General features: G+C 41.7%; 1 protein-coding gene and 1 long non-coding RNA gene across 11 annotated transcripts in view; one reads left to right on the forward strand and one right to left on the reverse strand.

Moving 5' to 3' along the window:
* The window catches only part of Nrg3 (neuregulin 3), a 1,108,134-nt gene extending 1,087,183 nt beyond the window's left edge, over window positions 1-20,951 (reverse strand). For 7 of the 10 annotated variants that reach the window (XM_006518687.4, XM_030247684.1, XM_011244987.3 and 4 more), the window contains exon 1: window positions 19,688-20,951. In XM_006518687.4, the coding sequence (XP_006518750.1) occupies window positions 19,688-20,516 (829 nt within the window). In that variant the 5' untranslated portion in view covers window positions 20,517-20,951. The remainder of the gene's footprint in view (window positions 1-19,687) is intronic. The other 3 variants (NM_001190187.1, NM_008734.3, NM_001190188.1) reach the window with 1 other exon arrangement.
* LOC432842 (uncharacterized) lies at window positions 20,145-23,973 on the forward strand. Its single transcript, NR_131973.1, has one exon. It is a non-coding gene; the product is annotated as an uncharacterized LOC432842 (long non-coding RNA).
* Window positions 23,974-24,777: the final 804 nt, after the last annotated feature.

Here is a 24,777-nt window from a genome sequence, read left to right on the forward strand (position 1 = left end):
CTTCATGGTTACATTGCAAACACTTCATCAGCTTTCTTCTGAACACTCAAGCCCTTGTGTGGGGCAGGGAACTGTGCACAGACAGCCTGGTCTGAGTGGAGCACAGGCCTGGAACTCTAGAGACTTGATAGGCAGTGACTTCTACCTTCATGGGATGCTAGGCGTTCTGCCATGTCTCCTGGACCCCTGTCTCCTGTTGCAACTACAGCCTCCCACAGGCTCCCTGCAGAGAGGTATGTGGCCATCAGTCACAGAGCAGCAGCACCAAGCCCTCCCACATGCAAATAAGGTTTCCCCAAAGCTCTCAGACCAAGCCAATGAGAAGTACCTGTCCTCAATCCCTAACCCACCCCAAAACTGTATATAAGAATTCTATCTGGAAGGGTTAAAGGTGTGCAAGAACTACTCCATCATCTGAGAGCTTCTGTCATAAGAGCGACGACACTTGAGAAGAAGTTTGCTTTCCCAAAATGTAGCACTCCTCACTGGTTAGTCGGCCTTTCATCAGCCCAGCCTGACTCAACTCAGTTCAAGTCTGAGCGGGTAACAAAGATGGTGGCACTGTGAAAGATGGAGGAACCAGCTGTGGCAGCAGTAATGACTTCCCACCCTGCTCCCACCTTCTTCCCTCTGCCATAACTCTCACACCCAGCTGGGCCATTGCCTCTGGTACACAGGCCCACACCCTTGGATTTCTTTTTCTTGTTCTCGTGCCTCTGTGTCTAAGGTGACCTCATATTTAGTTGTCTCTCATCATTTGGGACTCAGTTATACTATGACAAACTCAGGGAGAGCTTCCCACATATTGAAACATTTTAGCCTCTTATCAATGTCAGCATTTCTTAATGGAGGAGATGAGTTTTCTCATTGACACCTGACTTCTTCAGTAGCACTTGAGCTCTATGAAGGAGCTCCTAAGTTAGTCTTCATTGTTACTTCACCCTTCCTCCTGGATGCCTAACCCTGCTCTTGGGATGTAGAAGGTACTGAATAAATTGCTCAGAATGATTACTCCCAAGACAGGCTGTCAGGAAGAGGGATGCAGGATGCTGGCTTCTGTCACAAACTTATCTGAACAGATTGATACTGTCTTAAGTCCTAATACACACTGTTTGTTTCACAGAATTTCAATATAAACAAAAGAAGACAAAGTTCTAAGTTTTAATCTTTAAGTGATTAAATCCCCTACTCAGATTTTCTTTTAAGTATCAAAAACAGGGAAAGGGGGAGAGTTCATGCTATAAATATTAGCTTTTACTGACATGATAAATCATCTTTCTTTCCATTCCAGCATATGAAATCTGGCTTAATAGTTTGCCAAATCTATCAAGATATACTTTGGAAGATACACATACTTCAAAAAAAGAGAAAAAGTGTACTCTAGACTCAACAGTGGAAGTCACCTCTTAAGAACAATCATTCTGAAAGTAAAAACATTCTATAGGATGTCAAGAAAATGATAGAGATAGCCCTTCAGTCTTTGGAGGCTTTTCCCACTTCTGCTGTTTTCACTGTGTCAGAAATTGAAACATCAGAAATTGACACGGAGTTCAGTATCAAACTGTGCATACCACACTTCAAGGGCAATCACACAGAAAGGGCATACTGCCTGAGTCTGTCTCCCTACCTTCCTCAAAGACTGAGAAATGTAGGCCGAGATGCCTGGAAATATATAATTTTTCCTATTCAATATCACTGTGAGATTTAAATTTTCACAGCATCCTTCTCTCCCTTTCAACAATGCTTTCTAGCATGAACTTATTTAAAACAGCAGTTGCTACACATAGCATTTAACATGTGAGACTTAAATCTAGCTTCCAAATTTAAGTTGTAGAATGAGCCCATGATGTACATTAATAACATGGAATGGGTTCAGCTTTTCATAGTTCCTGCGTAGGCCAAAACCTTTTTGATTTCAATATCTAGGTTATTAACCTATACTACCTTGTGTTTTATAAAAATCCTTCAATACCTATGGAATATATAGCAACCATCTCTACAAATCAGGAAATAGATTTTCATGGAGGCAAAGGCAAGCAACACCAGCATTTCATGAAGGATAAAGCCCTGGATTGAACTGTCTTCTTGATGGTCCACGTGTGATCCCTTTAATGTGCCCATTTACACACAATCTGCCCACATTCACATCATGACAAAGGAGTTATGATCAAATGAAAAAAGATCATTGTTCATGTATTACAACGTTCACAGCTGATTTTTTCAATCCAACTAGGTGATGATAGCATTCAGGAGTGGAATATAATCAAGGAAATTAAAAGAAACAGAAAAAGGAAAACCTGAAAACCTTTTCACTGGATTTAATTGTGAAGGAAAAGCATAGAAGATGCTGGCACCAAATAAAAATATGCAGCCTTATAGCGTTTTCAGTATGTGATTTTATTTATTTACCTATAATTCCACATATAAAATTTATAATTTAATAGTATATAACATTCATACTGAAGTGATTTCCCCCAAGCTTAAAGAGAATATACTGCAACCTGTAGAGAAAGCACACTAGAAACAAAATAAGATAGACTTTAAAAATAAAATAAACAAATGTATATGTGGAACTGTAATGCCAATAATGAAAACATGGACATTCTTGCTTGTTGTGGAGACAGATGCTAGCAAAGAAGAGCAGATGCCATACTCAGGAGCTCTGAAAGGCTGGCATGGCCCTGCTCTCTCGCGCAATTCTATTTTTATAAAGTGACATTTGAACAGCCAGTGTCACTTGGTGATTTGATGTTCACCCACCTCTCCACCACCCCTGGATCACACTGGGTTTCCATGGTACTTATTAGTTGGAATAGCATTAGATTGTTGTTGCTGGAGGCAAAGACTGTCACTGGCTCAGACACAGAGCAGCCAGGCCACACTTCTTGGAAGCTGAACTTGTTCCCTTGTTCCATGTCTACATCTCAGAGGAGAAACAAAGAAGGCAGAACACTAAGAGAACAGACTACTGTGCATATCTTAGAAATATGGGAACTGGTCTGCTCACAGATAAAGGTGCAATTTAAAGTTTCGAGACTATTTGCAATTACTTTTGATTGGTGTGCTTCTGTGTGTGTGAGCCAGTTACAGACTAAATTGTATTTCCTCACTGGTATGTTGAAGCCCTGTACTTCAAATTGTAGCTGCTGTTTGGAGAGAAGACAAGAGGTCATCAAATTGAAGTGAACTGTCTAATGTACAAACTAGTCCAGCCACACAGATGGACTTCCAAGAAGAGTTTAGATACACAAAGACAACCAAAGTATACAGAGAAATAGACCGTTTGGGGATACAGCAAGCCAAAGAGAGACAGGTCAGGAATAAAAACCACCTGGCCTCTAGAATCCATAGACTTATAACCTCTGAAATACAGAAAATGATTGTTTATTGTCTAGGTCATCCAGTCTGTGGCAGTTTGTGCTGGCAACATGAGAGAACCATTATAGAGATCACTTAGTTAAGAACAGCTGCCTGTTAGCCCTCTCCTGCTGACACAGCCTTCAGTACATAGCACTTCTTCTGGGCTTAAAGCAAAACCCTTTGTCACTGCAAGCATCTGACTTTGGATCAGTAAGGTTCTGGCAGAGCCAGCCATCATCGGACTGAGCATGGGGACCCCAATCAAAGAGTTACAGGAAGGACTGAAGGAGCTGAAGGGGTTTGCATCCCCATAGGAAGAACAACAATATCAACCAACCAGACACGCCCCCCCACACACACAGAGCTCCCAGAGACTGAACCATCAACCAAAGAATACACTTGGAGGGACCCATGGCTCCAACTGCATATGTAGCAGAAGATGGCCTTATCTGGCATCAATGGGAGGGGAGGCCTTTTGTCCTGTGAAGACTTGATGCCCCAGCATAGGAGAATGCTAGGGCAGGGAGGCAGGAGTGGGTGGGTGGGTCGGGAAGTACCCTCTTCAAAGCATGGGGTTGGGATAGAGGGTCTGGGATAGTGGAGGGGAAACAGGAATGGGGGACAACATTTGAAATGTAAATAAATAAAATAACCAATACAACATTCTTTAAAAAATGTTCGTCACTGAATTACACAGGGCAGTTTTAATACATCTAGGTTCCCCTGTGCCTACAGAAGTCCAGGCTTCAATGGAGGGTTGGATAATGCTATCCAAAAGGGTAGAATAACACAACACCATCACCCAAAGGTAGAGAGAGCCACCTGTCACTAGAGAACCAATGCAGAAGAATACCTTTAAGATCTTCTTGAAACTTTCTTGAAAGATTTTGTCATGTTGAAGATGATATGACACATTTAGACCAAAGAACTTGAGGAACAATGGTACATCTGATACTCTGATAAAAAATTTTGATTCAGGAACCAATGAGAAGATTTAGTAAATAAAGGCTCTTGAGACCAAGCCTAAAGACCTAGGTTTAAAAGGAAAAATATGACTCCCAAGAACCCAAAAAGATACAGTGTCTCAAAAAAAGCTATTTCTAGGTATTCTGTTCTTTTTTTTTTTTTTTTTTGTAACACAAAATATCGAGCAATTAGAAATTCTATTAAATTAGGTGATTCTGAGAGTATTATATCTAGAACTAGATAAACATATACTTGCAATGAAATCAAGTCGTTTTAACAATAATTTCTCCAGGTTTTCTGTTCGTACTACAGTTTTTATAATCCCCCCTCTCACATAAGCATGCATGCACACACACACACACACACACACACACACACACACACACACTGGGTATGTTAGCACACACTTAGCCTGTGTATTTGTGAGCATGAAATCCTGTTGTGTAAGGAGAGATTCTTTTACTGTTTTAAATAAGTACATTTAATGTGACTGTAAGATGTAATCAATGTCTACTCTTGGGAAACATCAAAGCAGAAATATCAGTAAATGATGAACTCCACGTATCTCATTGACAATATAAATACATAAGAAACAAAAATACTTGAACAGAGGCAGACGAGGAGGGAAGGTAGAATGAAAACTTCGGAAAAAGAACAGATCACCTCAGGAACGCATCAATACCATGAGAACTTTAATCTCAGACTTGGAAGCTCAGCTTTGGACTGTCTGCCACAGAGACTCAGGGAATATGTTCTCCAACAACTTCATTTCCAACAGAAGCCCCAAAACCCAGAAAACAATCAATTTACCCTGATTCTCAACCACGTCGAAGCGTGATACTACTTTCACCAGTGCAAGTCAGCCTTCCCTCTGTGTCTTATTTGCTTTTCTCCCTTCCAGTGTGCTTAGACCTCTCAGAAATGAAGAAGAATACATATGTGATGAATGTCAACTCTCTGTGAAGAAGTGGTATGTTTCCCTAAAAGAAGATCCACTACCCTCCTACCAAACTCTGAGAAAATTCTGGACCTGCTAAAATGATTTCCTGAAGTTCACCAGAGTATATAACTCATGGTAGGAAACCAAGTGGAGATGGAGCTACATATCTGCATCATTAGTATTTCTACCTCTGAGCCCATTCTCAGGTACCCAAAACCGGCTACACTCTTAAGGGCATACTGCTCCTTAGATGCACATTCCAAATCTTAGAGAAGGCACGTGATCATCAGGAAGCAAAGACATTCAGTACTTCTAAGGAATCAACTTTCCTCTTTAAATCTCTCTTGTCTAACAAATGATAACAATTCTTTGTGACCTGAAACCAAAAATATTCTCAAGCACCCAAGCACCCAACTTTCCTGGCATGAAAGCACCTCGCTTTGGTGGAGCTCAGGAGGTTCACTTGATTGCATATAACTGATAATTGAAGATTAAAGTGGACGTCTCAACACAGAAGAAAAGTGAAATTGAGCGGATACAGCCAGAGCTCTTCTCTGAAAATGTGATCTATTCTAAAGCAATTCAATTCATACCTTACAACTGATATGTTGGGAATAGAAGCGGTCCTACTGGAGGAACAGGATATTGCGTTTGGCAAAGTGAAAATTCTGGAGAAATGTGAGAAAATTCAGTGCTAAAATTTAGCAAAATTTTTGAGTTTAGAAGTATCAGTAGCCAGAGATGACCTTTTCAGTGGTTTGAATGTAAGAAATTCTCCTTTCAGCATAAAGAGCCCATGGACCAGCAATTTAATTCAATTTTCACAATGGGAGTACAGTGCATAAAGACAGTCTGCAGTGAGCAATTAAAGTCTTCATATCCTAACACTTAGCTACACAGGTATTTTATGGCAACCAGGATGATATAAGAGCAGGCAGGCATTTATTGTGAATAACATTCTTCAACTGTATGAAACACACTCCAGAGAACCAGGGATGCTAGAGGTGCACATTGCATGTTTGAATTGGCTCAATTCTTGAGAATTAGGATGAGACACAATAGAAACATGGTAAAAGTTAATTTTGAAGAAAAGTCAGATATATAGAGAGCTGAACTCTAAAAATATTCTGTGTTTTTCAAGACTTGCTTCAGTAAAATTACCCAAACAAAATGTATACTTTGTGGAAACTTAGCATCCACCACCTGTGAATGTCCATTCATTCAGTGGTATGCCTCCCTTGCTTCAAACCTCTGTTGCTTCCTGCCAATCCAACTACCAGAAAGGCTTCAAGCTTTCATTGTAGAAAAACAAAGAGCTAGGCACCAGTTGCTTGTGTATGATGTATACAGAAAGCCATAAGGAAAGATCAGGCAGTGCTGCTGCTAAAGCATCCTGGTCATTAACCTCTTCTCTTCAAGGTTAACATTTGTGTATTATCTAGTCATTTATATATAATAGCACTACTCAGACTTTTACAACAGTCAGCCATTTGTAGACCATGGCAAGAAAGAGCATTTCATTATTTATCATAAATTACTCAAGTTGTTCACAATGAAAGATGAGCCTCAGTGTGGTACCACAGAAGAGAATGAAGGAGAAACAGACTCAATAAGTAGTCTACTAAACCTAAGTCTATTTCCCTGTTTTTCTTTCCAAAACAGCTATCATCTAGTTAAATATACAAAGGCATGCACAATGTTTTAGATAGATAAGATTTCCCTTGATCTATGTCAATAAAATGAGCAAAGAATATCCAAGCAAATAACATGAGTACATGCCAACTTATATACTCTAAATTCTAACATTGATAAAACTTATTGTATCCCTGGAATAAACAGGAGAAATCCTTTTGGCTATCATTGCTAATTTACACACACACACACACACACACACACACACACACACACACACACACACACGTCTGAAGAAGTGGGTATTAATTTCACCTTTCCTTAGAGTGGGTTCTGATCATGGAGAGGAACTAGGGAGGCCATACCTAGGTATGAAGCAAGAAAGTGACAGTGCCTGGGGTATTTTCAGCAGGTACCAGGTCTCTAGACTGGACATTCTAAAGATTCCCAAAAGGCTAGCTTGCTGTAAATTACTCAAGACATGAGCTCTAATCTGTGTGAGATATATTTAAGTATTGACTTAACTGCACTGATGTTTCAAAGTGCTCTATGAAGCAGTAGAATTGCTGTGTTTCAAGGATGTTCAGTTTATCTACAGTCATATCAACACATCCCTAGATTTAATCCAAAATAATAGCTTTCAGATATCTATAAATTTGCAAGTGAAGATACTTGGAGAATAACAAGAGGCAGCCCCTGATTGAATGACTTTACCTAAATTAACTCATGACTGTGTTCTGATTCCTCAGAGGCAAAGCCTCCTGTATGAATTGATTGCACACACACACACATGCACCCCCTTTCCTGGTTACATCTGGGATCCTTTTGCCATAGCCCACTCAGCACCTCTAGGGATCAAATGCTGATGTTGCACAGCCTTAAAAAGGAATGATGTTTTTGGTTTACAGGCTGGACTTATCATGTGGATAGGACTAAGAGATGGAAGATAATGGAGTTTGTGCAATGTAAGGTTAGTGTGTGGCTTTCTGGAGAGTTCTTATATAGATGGGAAAAGTGTATCTGTGCATTTACATACCAATATCTACATTAGTAATGTCAACCACTTTGTTCCCTATGAAGAACCTATAGAGGAGAACTAGATCCATCACTCTTGCTGGCTCTCTTGGTTGCTAGCTGCTGCCAGAGAGAGGGACTGTTTCTACAGTACAGGTACTACAGGTCTCTGCCATCACTAATGACCAATGTCTTCCCTTACCCTCACTTCTGAACTTCTCTGTCAAAGACAATTCTTCTTAGCAAATGAATCATTTGCATGTCATTATCAAAGAATCATTTCTGAAATGGCCTGATATACTTTCATGCTGGAAACAGGCTTCAGAGATTATGCAATCTCTCAAATATACATTCTCCTTAACAAAACCACAAATGTAATTAATGAATTGGCTTTCTTATCCGTGTCAGCTTTTATTATCAACTTGACCCAACCTAGACTCATCTTGGAAGAACTGCCTTGATAAGACTGGCCTAAGGCCACTGAAACAGCTTTTCTTGATTTATGATTGATGTGAGAAGGTACCCTTTGGATTAGACTGTACCATCACCAGATAGTTGGCCTTGCCTATTTAAGAACGCTAGCCAGACAGCAAGCCAGTAAACTCATTCCTCCCTGAGTTATACTTAAAGCTCCTGGTTGAGTTCTGGCTCTGACTCTACTCAATGATGGCTTATGACCTGGAAGTGTAAATTAAATAAACCCTTTCCTACCCAAGTTGGTCCAAGTAATGGGATACAAATTAGGACACTTTTGTATAATACACCTCTATTTGCAGAGCTGGAATTTACTTGCAGGCACCATCAGTAAACAAAAATGCTTCTAGAAATATATCTATGGGAAAATTATAACACTTCCGGAAGCACTCCTGAAATAAGTAAAGCTAAGATTGATATTACACAAAATGTCTGTTCAGAAAGGCTTAAATAAGGAAGAAGTGAAGCTGACTGCATGGAGTATCACCTCTACTCAGAGTTTGAAAATAAAAGCTAGGAGGACTGTCTTTGCATCTTGTAGGTTGTAGGGAACTGAAGTTATGGTCCAAGATTTACAAATAGCAAATCATAGAAGCCTGGTCCACCACCCTGGTAGCATGAATTGGTAAAAAGCCACATACATATTCTAAACAAACAAACAAAAAAAATCCTTTTTCTTTGAAATATGTACTCATTTATATAAAAAGCATATAAGCCAAAAGAATACATATGCAAATATATTTTATCAAATTAAATATCTCCTGTAACCAAAATAATATGCAAAACGTTAGCAGTGGGGCCAAGTACCTTACTCCTCAAAGGTAATCAATATTTTGACTTCTTATAGTAAATTATATAAACAGTACATTTGCTTTCCAGCTCTTTCTGTTCCTCATTGGGACTGTGAGCTTTTTTGTGGGATACAACTTATCTTTGAACACAATTTATTTTTTTCTTCCATAAATCACTACTCTCTCCTGGATCCTGGTCAGTATAGTGTGTCTATCTGTAATTTGGCTATACAGTCTGTTGATTCTGGGAGGAACTAGCAGTCCTTAGTAAATTTCTAGATTAGTCTTTCCACTCATTCCCTTACCCCATCTGCAGTAAGTCTGCAACAACCCAATGCTACCACCATCTCTTTTCACGTTCTTCTCATCCTTAATCCAGACCAAGTGTGCAGATAGCAGACATTTGACTTACAGTCTTCAGTTGCATACTTCTATCCACAAAAATAATGCTAACAACCGCCCAACATCTGCAGACAGCAAGGATCATTAATGATTCACTAAAGGTCCATTCTTGTCTCTGCCCCTAAAAGGTCAGGGCTAGGTTAAACCACCATAGGGTTTCCAAGAAATAAGCAACAAATGAAAATATATTTCCCAGCAGGGCCTCAACTCAGTCAAAACCTTCATGCTGACAATACCATTTAAAGCATAGATATGAAAGAAAAAGAATTAAAAACTAATTCAGGAGGATTTCCCTATACTTCTTAAACAATGTAACTTCTTGTGATTACAGAAATACCACACACCATTAACTAAACTACAGAAAATATTATAGAAAAGTATAATAAGTTGAGTCTCATTTAATAATCCAGAAATAACCACTAACACTTAAAATAACACTAACAATTTTAATTTGGTAACTTAATATTAAACTTATCTTTAAATCTATAATGCTTACTTAATTGGCATCTTATTTAATTTTCTACCATAAGTTTTAGATGAATATTAAATAATAAATGTGTCCTAACATTCTTAAGATTTTTAAAATCCCAATCTAATAGCCTCATAACATCACCATTATGTAAATAAATATTTACTTTCTGTATTAATTTTACTTAAATATATGTATATGTGTATATAGATATATGAAGCATAGAAATACTAGATACTTGTTAGAGTTCAAGTCTTTTCTTTGACCCTGTACCCACTGTCTTCCTTGAAAATACAGGTACTGATTTCTCAAGCACATACAAATATATTCTACTTTTAATCTGCTCAACTTCTTCCATGGGCATTTAAAGAAAAAATTTAAGCTACATGAAACAGTTTCAATATAATCTACCTACTTTTAATACAAACCACAATTAATTCATTGGTTTTTTTTTAGAATATTTAATCTATCTGTCCATAATTATAAGAACAACCCAACCTAAACACTTTTGGAAGCTAATATATTTAATAGTGGTAAACACCACTCAATTGGTAAAGGGAGAATTCTATTGACTTTCCCTGCTCTTCTTGATGATCTGTCATTCTTTGTCTAAAAGATTTGTTTCTTTTACTCATGTCATCTTAGCTTTTGATACTAAAGTTTCCTAACATTACACTAATTCTGGGTTTTAGAATGGCTATTCAATGTTATAATATCAAATCAATTATAATACAAACTGACTAATTTACTATGTATGTGAGTGTATGTTTGTGTTTATGTGTGTGTGTGTATTAGAAGGGATTAAACCATGTCCTTATACTTACTATCCAAGCACTCTATAAACATTCTACCAATGAGTTGTAACCTCAAACATTCCATAATTTTATATAAGTTCACATCTCAATCATCTTTCAAATTATCCAATAGAATATTCTTTTCATGTATAAATAAAAAAGATCCCTGATACATAAAACAAGAAATAAGAAAGAAAAGAGATGAGTGGTTCTGCTTTGGGATGTCTTCTGACAAATACCATCTCTCATCAATCTTTTGCCCAGATCTCCTGGATGGTTTGTAGTAGTTATTTTGCATTATGAGAATTAGGCATTTCCAGGTACCTCATCATTTACCTGTCAAGCAACCCTTCTATATTCCTATCACCACCAAAACTCATTTAATAATCCAGAAATAACCACTAACACTTAAATGGTTCCTTTGAATTTAGTTACTAAATATTAAACCTATCTTTAAATCTCTACAGCTTCGGGCATTTCATATGAGAACTGTCAGGCCAGTTCATTACCTGCATGATTGCACTAAGGATGTTTGAGTCTATCCTTCAAAAATGAGTCAGATAAAAAAATGCCAGGGTAGCACAAACTCTCTTCGTTCACAGCAAGACTCCACATGGCCACTCTCATTTTCATTGTTACCTAAGTCTCAAAATTCTTCCAAAATTGGAATGCTGTGAAGAACCCTCCCACACCTCAAAGTAAAACATCATATAGAACTAAAGTAAATCTGAGTGCAAATGCTGGTGCTATTGTAGTTTTCTCCTTTAGGGGACTATTAGTTTATAGTCGTGCACATGGGTTATCATAGTTTATGCTGTGTGTAGTCTTGGGAAGATGATCTAAGAATCAGACTAGTTTGTTTAACAATTCATGTCAAAGGATTAGAATAAGATATTGCAACTCTCACAACTCTATGTCATATTCATGCTAAGGTAATTGTACAGATTCTTTTTAAAATAGATAGATAAATAAACAAGCTGTTCTTTTGGCACTTTGGGGTGTGTTATCACTTTTAAAAAAGCAACAAAGAAAAATTTACCACGGATACTGCTAAAGTTCTGTAACTAAACTAAATTCACAATTCATCTTTGCAGGATAATTTCCAACTGCCCGTTTTTATGCCTAGGAACAGTAGCCTGTGGTTTAGGAACAGTGACTAGCACAGCTCAAAATATTAACACTTATAACAACAGCAAAAAAGGGAATGAGTTTCCAACAGACAGACTTCATAATATATGCTTTAAAAATATTATTAAGGTTTCCCCAAAGTACAAACCCATATCTAAAAGAGCTCTTTCATAGAGAAACAAACCTGTTTATCCTCCAGAACATCATTTATGATGACTGCCTGGATGGGAACAGAATACAATGCAGACCTTCCCTACTTTCACTTAAGTTCTTTGCAAACTTTAAAGAGCTGGTGACAATTGGACTCTGTATCAATGGTACAAAACAAATCCTGGGCAATCCCTGGGCATCCTGTCTTCTGATCTCCAGGCTGTAGCCTTGCAAGTCATTCTACAGTATCACTTAGGTTCTCCCAAATATCAGCTTTTCTCATCTTAAACGTGTGTTTAAATAAATGAGAACCTAACAAGCAATGTAGAAGACGTGGTGGGCTCCTTATTCTAATCTTTTACAAGTGAGTCAGATTTGCATATTTCTACCTCTTCCAGTGCTGTGCATGCTTTGGTATCACAACATAGAGGAGAGAGCTAACAAGGTCCATTGTTTCCACTCAGTGGACTAAGTAGTGTGCCCGTGCATGAAATAACCAGTCTACACTGACAGAAAAGCAGTAATGTATTTTACAGGAGAGCGTAGAGTTAGTCTATGGGCATCATACTCCAAATGCCATGGGGGGAGCTGTGAGAGGATGGGTCAATGTTTTATGCTGTGCAGTTCCTTAGTATAAGGAACAGAGATGTATGTCTGTGGCTGTCATTTTTGTCATCATGGTTATCGGTAAGCATCTCTATTGTTCCACTTTGGTAGAACAATACTTTTTTCCTTGTAAATACAGCAACTGCTCATTTTCTCTGACTGTCACCTTCTAAACCAGTCAATTTTTCCATATACTTCTCTTTAGCTAGCTGGCTCACACTGCCTTCCTTCTTCACCTTCTGAGAGGCACATAGATTTGGGCTCAGTAGAAAGGTCAGTCTCGCATCCGCCCAATGTTTCCACAGCTGCCAGGTGAATTATTCCCTAACCAACATGGTAGGGGTAACAACCTTCTTTATGCCAATGTTATAACAATTATGCAATTTAGCTAAATATTATGTAAGCCAATGATACATAATTGTGGAAATGAAAGATAATTGTACTTTCAATTAAATTGCAGTTGAATGTTTTGAAGAAACTCCAAAAGGTGAGGTTATTTTTTTTAAAGGAAAGAAATTACCTTAAATTAGATGGGCAGGGAAAAAACTATGAAAGATTTCCAGAGAACACACTACAGTGTCTGTGGAAATCATTTGCTTATAAATTCCTTCACTAATGCTTCCCTTTTTTGTCTTGTTTTATATTTATTTTAGACCACATCTTTTAATGAAGTTCAGGCTGGCTTTGAACTCATGTCCCTGTCTTGACCTCAAGAGGGTAAGATTCCAAGTACGTATCACCTCAGTCAACTGCTGCAGTAATACTTTAAAACAGAAGCCACTAATTAGTGTATGATTCTCTGGAAGCATATGCTAGTCTTAAATAACTGGACACATATTCAAGAATAAACCATGTCTCTAACACAAAATATGGGAAGAAGAGGTGTATAATGGTTAATTGTCTCCTTCCTTCCTTCCTTCGTTCCTTCCTTCCTTCCTTCCTTCCTTCGTTCCTTCCTTCGTTCCTTCCTTCCTTCCTTCCTTTCTCTCTCTCTGTCTCTCTGTCTCTCTTTCTCTCTTTCTCTCTTTTTTCTTTCTTTTTAAGATAGGGTCTTCCTCTGTAGCCCTTGCTTGGATGAAGCTCTTTCTGTTGGCCAAAGTGACTTCCACCATATACAGATCCAAACTCACAGAGAACTCTGTCCCCTGAGTGTTAGAGTTAAATGCATGTGCCACCACACCTGGATAATTGTTTACTTTTTACACAGTGACCTCTATAAACTTTTTAAAACAAACAAACAAAGCCCCCCCCCAAAATATTTAAGACTTCCTGATAAATGTTTAAAATAAATATAAAAAGTTAAGTGTATCACATGAACTATAAAAATATAATATGAATGTATATTTAAATTATATGACTGCACTGTTGAATCCAATAAATGGTGTCAAATTAGTGTCAAATAAGCTAATATAATGAAGAAAAACAAATTTTCAGTAATATCCAATGAATACTAGATAATTTTTCTAAACCAATAAAACAAGAATTTGTTCAATTATGTAAGTGGAAATATGTTTTAACTTCCTAAATCAATTAAGAAAGTTCAATATGCCTTACTTAAAATTTATTTATAATATTTTACAAATGTATGAAAATGTCAATTATAAAACTATAAATAAAAAAATCACAACCTCTCCTAAACACACACAGACACACACACACACACACATACACACACACACACACACACACATACACACACACACACACAAAGCAAGCAAGCAAGAAAGCCCTTAAATGATATGGATTTATATAGAGATATCTAACATAATTTTCTTCAATTAGTAGTGTCTATACCATAATCAAAGAAATAAAGATCTGAAGAATAAACACAAAGTAAAAAGCCTGTAAGAACTGGTCAGGCATCGCCATCCTTCAATGCAGTAAGGAGCAAGGTGATGTACAAATGAATGAAATCTTCTGTAAGAATAGAGAAATGGAAAGTCAAGCTAAGTACAAGTTACCACTTTCATTAACAGTAGAGTGAGTAGGAAAAGCTTATGCAAAGCTGTTGTCTGCCAAAGATGAGCTTCTTATAGGCTGGGTCCCCCTTTACATGGGCACAGAGGCCTATAGGAATGTTCCCCAGTAAGGATGAGTAAGATGTTTAAGGCCAGTGCTATTTTTCAAGGCAAAATGGTGCTGTTCTTACCCACCACACAAGCCTGTAGATTGAAATGAATTTCAGTTCTATTCAGAAGTGATTCAATTGCATTTTAAAGACTTACATTTATGTCTTGCCCTTTGCTTTTATATATTTCAGGGCCAATTTTCGTCTTTCATTTCAGCATCCCTGATAGAATATCCTGATATGCTTTGGCTCTAGATATGAGAATTTGAGAAAAGAATTTCTATAAAAGGAATAAGTCAAACATCATCTTTCTTTTCATTGTGGTACAACCAGAAATAAGACTGGCAAGATCCTGAGAAAGGGGAACCTTCTTTCCACACATGTTGGATCCCTGGGGCCAGCACTGATTTGCAGTATGTACCAGGACTTCTTCTGTGGCCCATAGTAATCTTAGAGAACCTGAGTTCTTCTATAACAAACAGAATGCTAGAGCCAGCGTTGCTTGCTGCTGATGTTGATTTTGATTTATTTCCTTCCTCTGCAAAACAAAAAATAGGTTTTATACTCACAAACCAAGCCCACAAGTCCCTCTTCACTAGTAAAATTGCCTCTGATCCCTTCTAAAAGTTTTTCAACATCAGGGACGGAAGCATAAAATACTATTTTCAATGAAGTTAGACTACATTCAAGAGAGTCCACAAAGCAATCTGGAAAAGCTATGCCTATCTGCACAATATTGCTTTATTTTTGGTTAGGAACACAAAATGAAGTATGCACGTTTCAAAACTAACAGTATAACAGGCTAAGGAAGAAGAGCTCCATAATCCTGCAATAATGACAAAGAAAATAAAACCATTCTCAGAATGCCATACAAGCTCACAGGAGAAATAAATTCAACTGCACTTCATCGGGCACATTGATCTTGAGTTCTGAATCCTCTCATTTTGACCACCATGCATGAGGGAGGTCAGAACCTTCTCTGCTGGGACTCCTCTTAACACCTTGCCTCATGTAGACAGAACATAAGGTGCCAGATTAGCTGTATTTAAATCAATTATACCTGAAGCTCCTCACACAGCAACAGAGCACTCTTACTCAAGAAGTAAAGATGTTGAAAAGGAAAACGGGAAAACAATTGACTTCAGCAATGTCTCTCTTTAAAATCACAAGTGATATGATTCAATAAAACTATTTAACTAGATGAGTAAATTAAAACAACCCCCCCCCCCCCACACACACACCATGTTCAAACATCAATAGGACATTTTGTCTTCAAATTCCTTCTCAGAGTATACTATTCAATACTTGTAATCTTGCTCATGAGACTTCACTATAGAGCTATTCAAAGATAACTGCAAGTACAATCCATTAACAGCTGTACTTGGCTTTGAACTTAACCATTGGCTTGATTTGTTGTTGTTGTTGTTGTTGTTGTTGTTTCACCTGTTAAGAGTGCTTTCAGCTAAGTAAATGAGTTCTTGGACTCTAGAACAATCCCTATTTGCATTGGCAGTGCTCTATAAGCATGTTTGAAATCTGAAGAAGGAATTCCAACTGCTGTCAAAGAGTAAGTGTTGATGCATTGTACAAAACCACTGTTCTCTATAGTGCATACTCTCCTTTGTCTAAAAGATGCTAACTAACCTATACAATGGCTACAAAACAGTTTCAGGAGAATCCTATTCAACTGATCTTACAGTAGCAATGTGTTCAAGTATATGTTTTCAAAAATTCTGCAGCAAAGGCCAGCTCAGGGTGTCACTGAAAAGGCAAGAAGTTTCAGGGACACAGGAAAGTTTTGGCATATCCAGTGACACCAGGGATGAAAAAAGGAAAGCAAAGAGTCAAATGCAAAACTTTGCTTGCTTGCTATCTAAGTTTAGTCTTACTTTCCCCCCAATACCTCAGAAAACAGGTAACAGTCATCAGAAATGAGCCCTTCACATAGCAAGTAAGGTAGATAATAAAATACCATCTATTTTTTGCAAAACTGTTATCCAGAGGCCAGTTGTTAACCTTCTCAGTGAACAAGCTTGTTAAAGAGCTATGGTATCTTGCAGAGAGCAGCCATAATATTTCCAAAAATGAGCACACATGTATTTATCCTCTAAGCCTTGAAATATTCTGTTCAAGAAGCCAGGACCCTGGTCATTAAAGAATATGTGGGTTAATCTCACAAGAAAAACAAACAAACCAAAAAAAAAAAAAAAAACCCAAAATAAAATAGGAGATCATCTTTAACTGCCTTCATTTTGAACAGTAGGTGGTGGGCAGATGCAAAGGGAAATGCAAACCTACTAAAGTATAGTGATTCATGATGTGCACAAAGAAACTTCTCACCTGAGAACTCAAGGCCATAGTCAAAACAAGTGAATAATTTGAATGAGAGCTACTTGGGCCATAATTCTGTGTACTGTAGCAGTGTTGGTAATCCCACAAATGAAATTATCTCTCTTCTCATTTATCAGCCAAAAATCTTACATAAAAATCCTACGTTTACCTTTTGAATTACAATACACCTTTTATGGAAACTAACATTTCCTATTCTTTTCATTAAAATGTTCCTTATTGGTGCAGGTAAACAAGATCATTTTCTGGTAAATCTGTGTGTTTGCATTTTTAACTCTTTACTCAGCTCTGTTTTAAGGATTTCAAACAGAGAAAGAGCTGGACCCCTAGTTACTAATCAAACAAAAACTGTCTGCATGTCTATGCAAGCACCAAGACCCTGCACATATTTCCCACCTCTCTTCCTTGAGGCTGAGAGCCCTGTCAATAATCATGACTTATTAAACAGGCTGCCATCTCTTCCTTTCTACTGAATGTAGAACAAGATCATGGAGGGGCAGAAATAATTACCTCGGGCTCTTCTTTAAAGACTGCCTCAGAATGGAATGTAAGGAAATCAATACAGAAAGAACAGGGAAATGCCCCAATGTGTGCCCTACAGCCCCGGGGATGGGAAGTAAATCTACAATCCATTATTCATATCAACTGCTACAGAACAGATGAAGATTCTAAGGTCTTCAAGATAGATAGGAACCTATTTCTGCCCAATGAATGTGCTCACATGCACCACCCCTTATCCTTTTACACCACTCAAGCTAGATTTGTTGAAAGGAGAGCCTAGCACCCTCCCTCTTCTGGAAAATGGGCCCTCAGAAATCATGCCCAGCACAGCAGAAGAAAGCTGCACAGTGCTGGGCTCTACAGCCATTCTCATTTGTGGCAGGAAGCTTCCTTCTCTTTGCCTTTCTGTCTTCCACTGGCCATCGAGGTATAAATGCAATTTTCTAAGGCAGAGTAAAAGCAAAAGTCTTTGTTCCCTACTCCTTACTTACAAGTACAGTAAATTTAAAAAGGAAAAAAGTCACAAAGGTTAAATAACACCCAAGGTAAGATCGTGGGTCAGGGAAACATAAAATTAACACAACTGAAAGCCACCATCTGATTTCTTCCCCCACTGAGCAGATAAAGAGGAACACTCTTTTGCCCAGATGTTTCAGCTCAAAACATAAATACAAATACAGCATGAAGGCAACAAATCCAGACCCATTCTTTTCTTTGCTTTTTTTTCTCTTTCCTTTCTTTTCTCTTTCTTTCTTTCTTTCTTTCTTTCTTTCTTTCTTTCTTTCTTTCTTTCTTTCTTTCTTTCTTTCTTTCTTTCTTTTTTTTCTCCAGAATAGCTGTGCTTGGAACTTGAGCTGACATACTGGGGGCTTGTCCTGAATAACCTTCACAGGTTATACATGTCTTCTTCCATCCTGATCCTCAGGTACAAACAGAAGGTTCCTGCAATTTCTGTTCACTAAGGGGAGAGGGTGGGGTGGAGGTCAATTAGTTACCTGCAATGTTGATAAAAATAGAAAGCTTACAGTTCCAAAGAAAAAGTGACCATATTTAGGGGTACACTGGCCACTGTTGGCACCGACTGAACCAGGTTGAAATGTTATATTCAAAGGCTGACATATTACAAAGAGCTTGGACATTGTACTAAACCGGGTCCTAGTCTGCTTATCCTTTCCAGCTGGGAGGAGGAGGAAATCAGGTTTACACCCCTCACCCCTCTGGGAAAGGAACAAAAGCAAATGCTTGGCACAGCTGGGGAAAGGAAAAAAAAAAGAAGGAAGAAAAGCCCTCCTACTTTTTCAGGACCCTGGGGGCCCGCAGCTCTGCAGAGTCCCCTTTGCATTTCTTCGCAGTTAACTCACTCCAGTGGCCACAGAAGCAATTTCCACCAATTTCCACACCTGGCAATGGCCAGGGACAGGTTGAGGGGAGGGGTCCTTCTGGGAGCACCTCTTTTCCCTAGCTCTCTGAATGGCTTCTAATTAATCCTTCTTAGTCTCTGCCTGAGCAGGGGAAGCTGGAATAGTAGGCAGCTATCTCCTGAGGACATCACTACCAAATACCTGCATCCAATCTCCTCCCACCCCCGCCCTCCCCCCTCCACTGGTCATAACTTCCCTTTGTGGTCTTTCATAGGCCAGTTTTGGCTGTGCTTAGAAAAGCTTCCCACAGGAGGGCGGGAAGGGTTGGGTGCACCATCTCTCCCAGGCCAGTAAGGGGAACACAACCTGGGCTCACTCTCAAATCTGCAGTGAGGATTTGGACTCGCCTTAACCCTTTGATTGGAGACAGGAGTCTATTCTCATTTGGGACCCACTGAAGTATGAACCCTAGCTCAGAGATATCCTTAGTTCGCCTGATGCCCCTATTCCGCACACAGGCACAGCATAGACCCGCACCTTTGGCCCCCTTGAGGCTAGTTTTAATCATAGCCTCACACTCTGCCCCAAACGTGCATGGGGAAGTGACAACCAGCAGAAAGGAAAGCTGGAGAGCAGAAAAAAACTTGGCAGTGAAGCACGGCATGGCCAGGCGTCTACTTACGAAATTTGGGGCTGGTGCTAGTTTCTGGGGTGGTGGTAGTGGAGGAGGTGGAAGAGGGTGAGGAGGAAGAGGCGGCAGCAGCATCCTGAAAGGGTGACAGGGTCCAGGAGGGAGTGGAATCGTGGAGGTAGGAGGAGGTAGCATACGCCGCAGTGGGCCAGGAAGGCATCGCCTGCGTACTGGGGGCTCCTGGCATCGGGGGTCGGGAGCCGGGCGTGCTGCTACTGAAGAAAGGGGCCGTGGTGGACAGGACCGTCGGAGGGGCAGCAGTGTTCCGTGCTGTGGTAGAGCGCGGGCTAGCCCGGATGGGAACCCGGTGCCCAGGGAAGCGGGTGGGTGCCCGTGTGATGGTGGTCAAGCGGGTGCTAATCCGGTTAGGCGTCCTGGAAGAAGCGGCGCCGCCGGCAGAGGGGGTGGCGGGGGACGTGGTAGAAGTGGTTGTTGTGGTGGTTTCCATAGCCTTGGGGAAAGAGCTGGGCTTGGAGAGGAAGAAGGGGTCCTGGCCCATTCCCTTGGAGTCCACCAGGTCCGTGGGCACGTACTCCTTGACGGAGCCTACCACGATCCATTTAAGCAGCATGAGGCTGAGCCCCAGGCCGATGAAGCCGATGAACAGAGGCACCACGCACAACCACGTCTGCTGCCGGTTCCACACGATGCAGTCGCTACAGCGTAACTCCCGGGGAGGTTCGGCCGCCCCTTCTCCGCCGCCGTCCGGGCCCCCGCCCGCCGCCGCCGCCGCCGCAGCCGCCGCGGTGCCCTCCTCGGCTGAGGCGGCGGCTGCCGAAGCGGCACCAGGTGGCGAGGCACCGGCCGCCCCTTCACTCATCCTAGGAGCCGATCTTCACCTTCGCCCCCCCGAGGGCCGCGCCAGAGGCATGGGGCCGCGCGGGCCGGGCGCGGGCGCGGGCGCGGGCTCCGGCGGCGGCGGGCTCCGGCTCAGGCAGCGGCCGCGGCGGCCGCATGCAAATCGGCTCCCTGCCCCCACGCCCCTCCCCCCGAGAGGCGGGCGGCGGGCGGGGAGGAGAGGACGGGGGAGGGGACGCGGGCCGGGGAGGGGGCGGCGAGGCGCTCGGTAGAGGGGCGAGACCGGCCCGGGCGCCGCCGGCCGGTCAGGGAGCGGCGGGGCGAGTCTGCAGCCCGCCTAGGTGCCTCCTGCGCGACGGGGTCCCTCGGCTGCCGGTGGTGCTGATGCTGCCGCTGATGCTGATGCTGATGCTGCCTTGGATGCTGATGCTGATGCTGCCGCTGGTGCTGATGCTGCCCGCCGCCTGTGTGCGCTCCAGCCTCGCCGGCATCCTCGGTGCGCCGCGCCCGGCCCGCTCCCTGGGGCGTCCGGCCGCACCGCCGCTGTCCCCACCTCAAATCCTCACGTCACCCTCAGGGGCCCCGGCGAGCAGTAGCTGGATGCTGGGCGCCGACAAGCCGCATTCCGACACAGGGGGCCAACCTAGCAGCCCCTCGCCCAGCCCGTACGCAGCGTTGCACGGTGGTTACTCGGCGAGCCTGGGCGATGAGGTGCACCTGTTCTTCAGCCGGCCCGCAGCCAACCCTCGGTCAACGCTCTCCGGGAGAAACCAATCCTAGAGCAGCGCGGAGGGCGAGCGACCGGGCTCGCCTCGCTCCCGCCGCCCGCGGCTCTGCGCCGCTACTGCCGCCGCCACCGTGAGTCAAACTCCAGCAAGCTACCCCGCCGCTCAGGAGCGGGGTACCCCGGGGCGCACCCCGACCAGCACGCAGAGGATACCAAACAGCTCCGGTGACGCTGCCTGGCCGACCCGGGCTAGCAAAAATGGGAGATAGCGACAGGGGTCCCGGACGTCGTGACCGCTGCTCCAAGCGTTTTCTTGCACTCAACCAGGCGGCTTCGGGTGTATGTGTGTGTGTGTTTGTGTGTAGAGTCGCCGCGGACAGGGTGGGATTCGGGCAGAGTTGCGCCTCCCACCAACACCTAATGGTGCTGTCTTACTGTGTGCTAGATAAATAAATGATCCAAGCGGACCCCCGTTGGAGAAGTACGGCACTAGGAGCTCTGTGGAGCAGCCGTGAACAGGTCTCTGGTGTGGATCCTGCGGGGTCAGACACTGAAGCTGCTGGGAGAATGCGCACGGGCGTGTTAGGTGGGAGGGCGCCTCTGAGCTCCCCTGCCCCGCCGCGGTGCGGCTGGACAGAGAACCACCTTTGCTTTGGAGTTGCTGAGAGCTGCTGCTGAAGCAGACGACCTTTCTGTGATCAGATCTCGAAGCCATTAACTTACCTTTTAAAAAGTATTATCTTTAAATGTAGGTACGCCCTGGGAAACAAGGCGAGAGGCGAAGATGAGAAAAGATGCTGGCTAGTCTCTTAAATTTCATAGCCGGTTTCTTCCTTTTGGTAGAGGGAGATCAGAGTATTTCCAATCTCGGGTACACTGTGGTACCTCCCTGAGGACCAGGTATAGCACAGACAGGAAACGGGCAAGAGCCAGGGCTACCATGATATACATACGCTGGTCCTGTAAAGCGATGCTTCCCACCCTACCCAGATTTCTCGGCTAAGGTAGAAACGAAAGAGGCTTTTTTTTTTCATTTATTTATTTTTTACAAGTGTCATGCAAGGATGGGAGAGTGAGAATGGCATCTTTCTTATCACGTACCTCCCAGGGCTGTCCGAGAATGCAGTCAGCATTGTCCTGTCCTGTGATGCACTCCACAAAGACGAAGTTTCCTAGGTATCCATTTTATTCACACGTTAAGAGCAAAAGAAAATGCTAATCTAAGGAGATGGCAGAGTGCAGAGAATACGTTCAAACAGGAAGCCCTTGAGGGATTGTGCCTACCAGAGTTCTTTGCACAGGCGTGATTAATAAATTACTTTTTGATGGCAGTAATGTGGCTGTCACCTCTTTCAGCTCTAACACTGAGACTTACCCCATAGGAAAATCTTTGGTTTTTAATTTAACCAAACATGCCCTAACCCAGTAGGGCAGAATGATGCCTTCCAGAATTTCAATGGGGAAACAAGCAAAACAAACAAACAACAACAAAACATTAAATCCATACTCCTTTGGCTTTCTGATGCAAGACACAAGTAAAAATGTCTTAACCTTCTGTGGGCTGACAGGCATCTGCTCCGTGCCTTCTCATGCAGTAAAATAAAAGCATTTCCACATTGTAGTAGGTGCTGCTGTTGACACTTGAGAAAGAAGATTTCTTTTCCACACTTAGTTCATCATCATCCCTCCCAAATCCCACCCCCAGTATTCTGTGTTCTTTGCCTTCTTCCTCCCCCACTTGAAAGGTTCCAAAACACAAAGAGAGGTGCTGCAATGCTTTTGTGGATAAATGCTCTCTTCCTGAAACCACAATTGGACAGTATCCACATTCTCTTCATTGCTTCCCAAAGCCTTCTTCCAAATTCCCTCTCCTTCTCCTTTCTACTTCGATTTAAAAGCTTATTCGTGGTTCCCTATTGAGTTCCGGTTTTCCTGGAACACCAGTCATGGTATATCAGCTGCTCTTACAAGGAAACATCTCCAGAGGGAGCAGGGCCAGCAGAGCCCATTGCTTTGATGATTTTCTATTAAGGATCAGGGGGTAACAGACCATCCAGAGAAATTTAGTAGAAGTAACTGTTCTCCCTGCAAAGCTGTGTTGTAAAGCTTCCTGGTAGTCGGTGGTAACCATTGGACTGAAACTGGGGAAACACTGTTCATGATAGAGTCAAGGTCCAGGGCTGGGCCCTCTTGCTGATAAAGACCAGACAGCATTCCATTAACAGGCATGACTTAGAAGCACCAAAGAAGCAAGCCTCTGGGAATGTCTGTGAGTGATTTTCTAGATTAGGCTAGTTGAGGAAGAGAGACTCACTTAAACTATAGTCCATGGGCTTGGCTACTTCTGAATAACATGGAAAAATGTGGCTAAGCACCAGATTGTCTCCCTGTGTTTCCTGTGGCTGCAATGGGAGCTGCTGTTGCCATACTCTGCCACCATACCTGCCTTACCATAGGAACCATGTCCCCAAGCTGTGAGCAAGAACCAAACTTTTCTTCCTTCCTTAAGTTACTTTAGCCAGCTATTTCATCACAACAGTGAGACCTGTAACTAAGACACTTACCCGCTAAGGAGCATCCTGGTTCTAATGACTCATCCCTTACTGAGAACAAACACTGTAGGAGGTACATATTAAGACACAGTTTCAAGTTAGAGCTATGCCCCTGGTAATGATGAAATCCCTTTGGACCGGTTTTTCTAAACTATGAAATGGAGCTGATGAGAACCTTATTAAAAATCCTTAATCCAAAACTGCAAGGCTGGAAGTAACCTTATTGACCAATCATGTCCAGTATATGTCATCCAGCAGAGCTCTGAAGAAGGTAATCCCTACTTGGAGAAGCTCTCCTAGCCCAGGAATGATACATTTAACTTTAAAAGGGATTGTTTAAAGAGAAGTCCTGCCTTTCTTACTTAACTGTTTTTACTTAGCTCATGCATCATGAACAAAGATGATACAATAGAACATAAGACCCTCCTTTCCTTTAGTTTACAATGTGGGAAGGATGGTTGACAGTAAGCAACAAAATAAACTAGAATAACAAATATTAATAAAACTGTAGTTTGGGTCCACAAAGATCATGCTTGCTTCACATGGTTATAGAAGACATCTCTTGAGCAAATATCTCTAGCTAGTTTACCATCACCCTTTTTAAATCCTGGGAAATTCACATTCATACCGATTAGATGATAGAGAGCTCTTTTATGTACTATGGGGTCAATTGTCAGGACAGTCACTTAGAAGACAATATGTCTCACAAAACTATGGTATTCTCCATATTCCTCCTTGGAGTCAAGTTCAGAGCCAATGTGATAGTCTGGACACCTCTGACAGTAAAAACATTCTGTAATTGCTAAAGTCCACCTTTTGCATGGCTGCCACCTATTTCCTGTTTCTGAGTAAACAGGAATATTTACTATTGAGGTAGATACGCTATCCTCTGGAAGCTCTACTAAAGGGAGCCAACTAAAATGGACTATAGATATATCAAGGGTAGGCCAAACATTGTCCATCCTCAATAGGGAAACACCTTCTGGGAACAGCCAGGGAGACTG

This window comes from Mus musculus, chromosome 14 (assembly GCF_000001635.26).
Source record: "Mus musculus strain C57BL/6J chromosome 14, GRCm38.p6 C57BL/6J".
NCBI classification, from domain to species: Eukaryota; Metazoa; Chordata; class Mammalia; order Rodentia; family Muridae; genus Mus; species Mus musculus.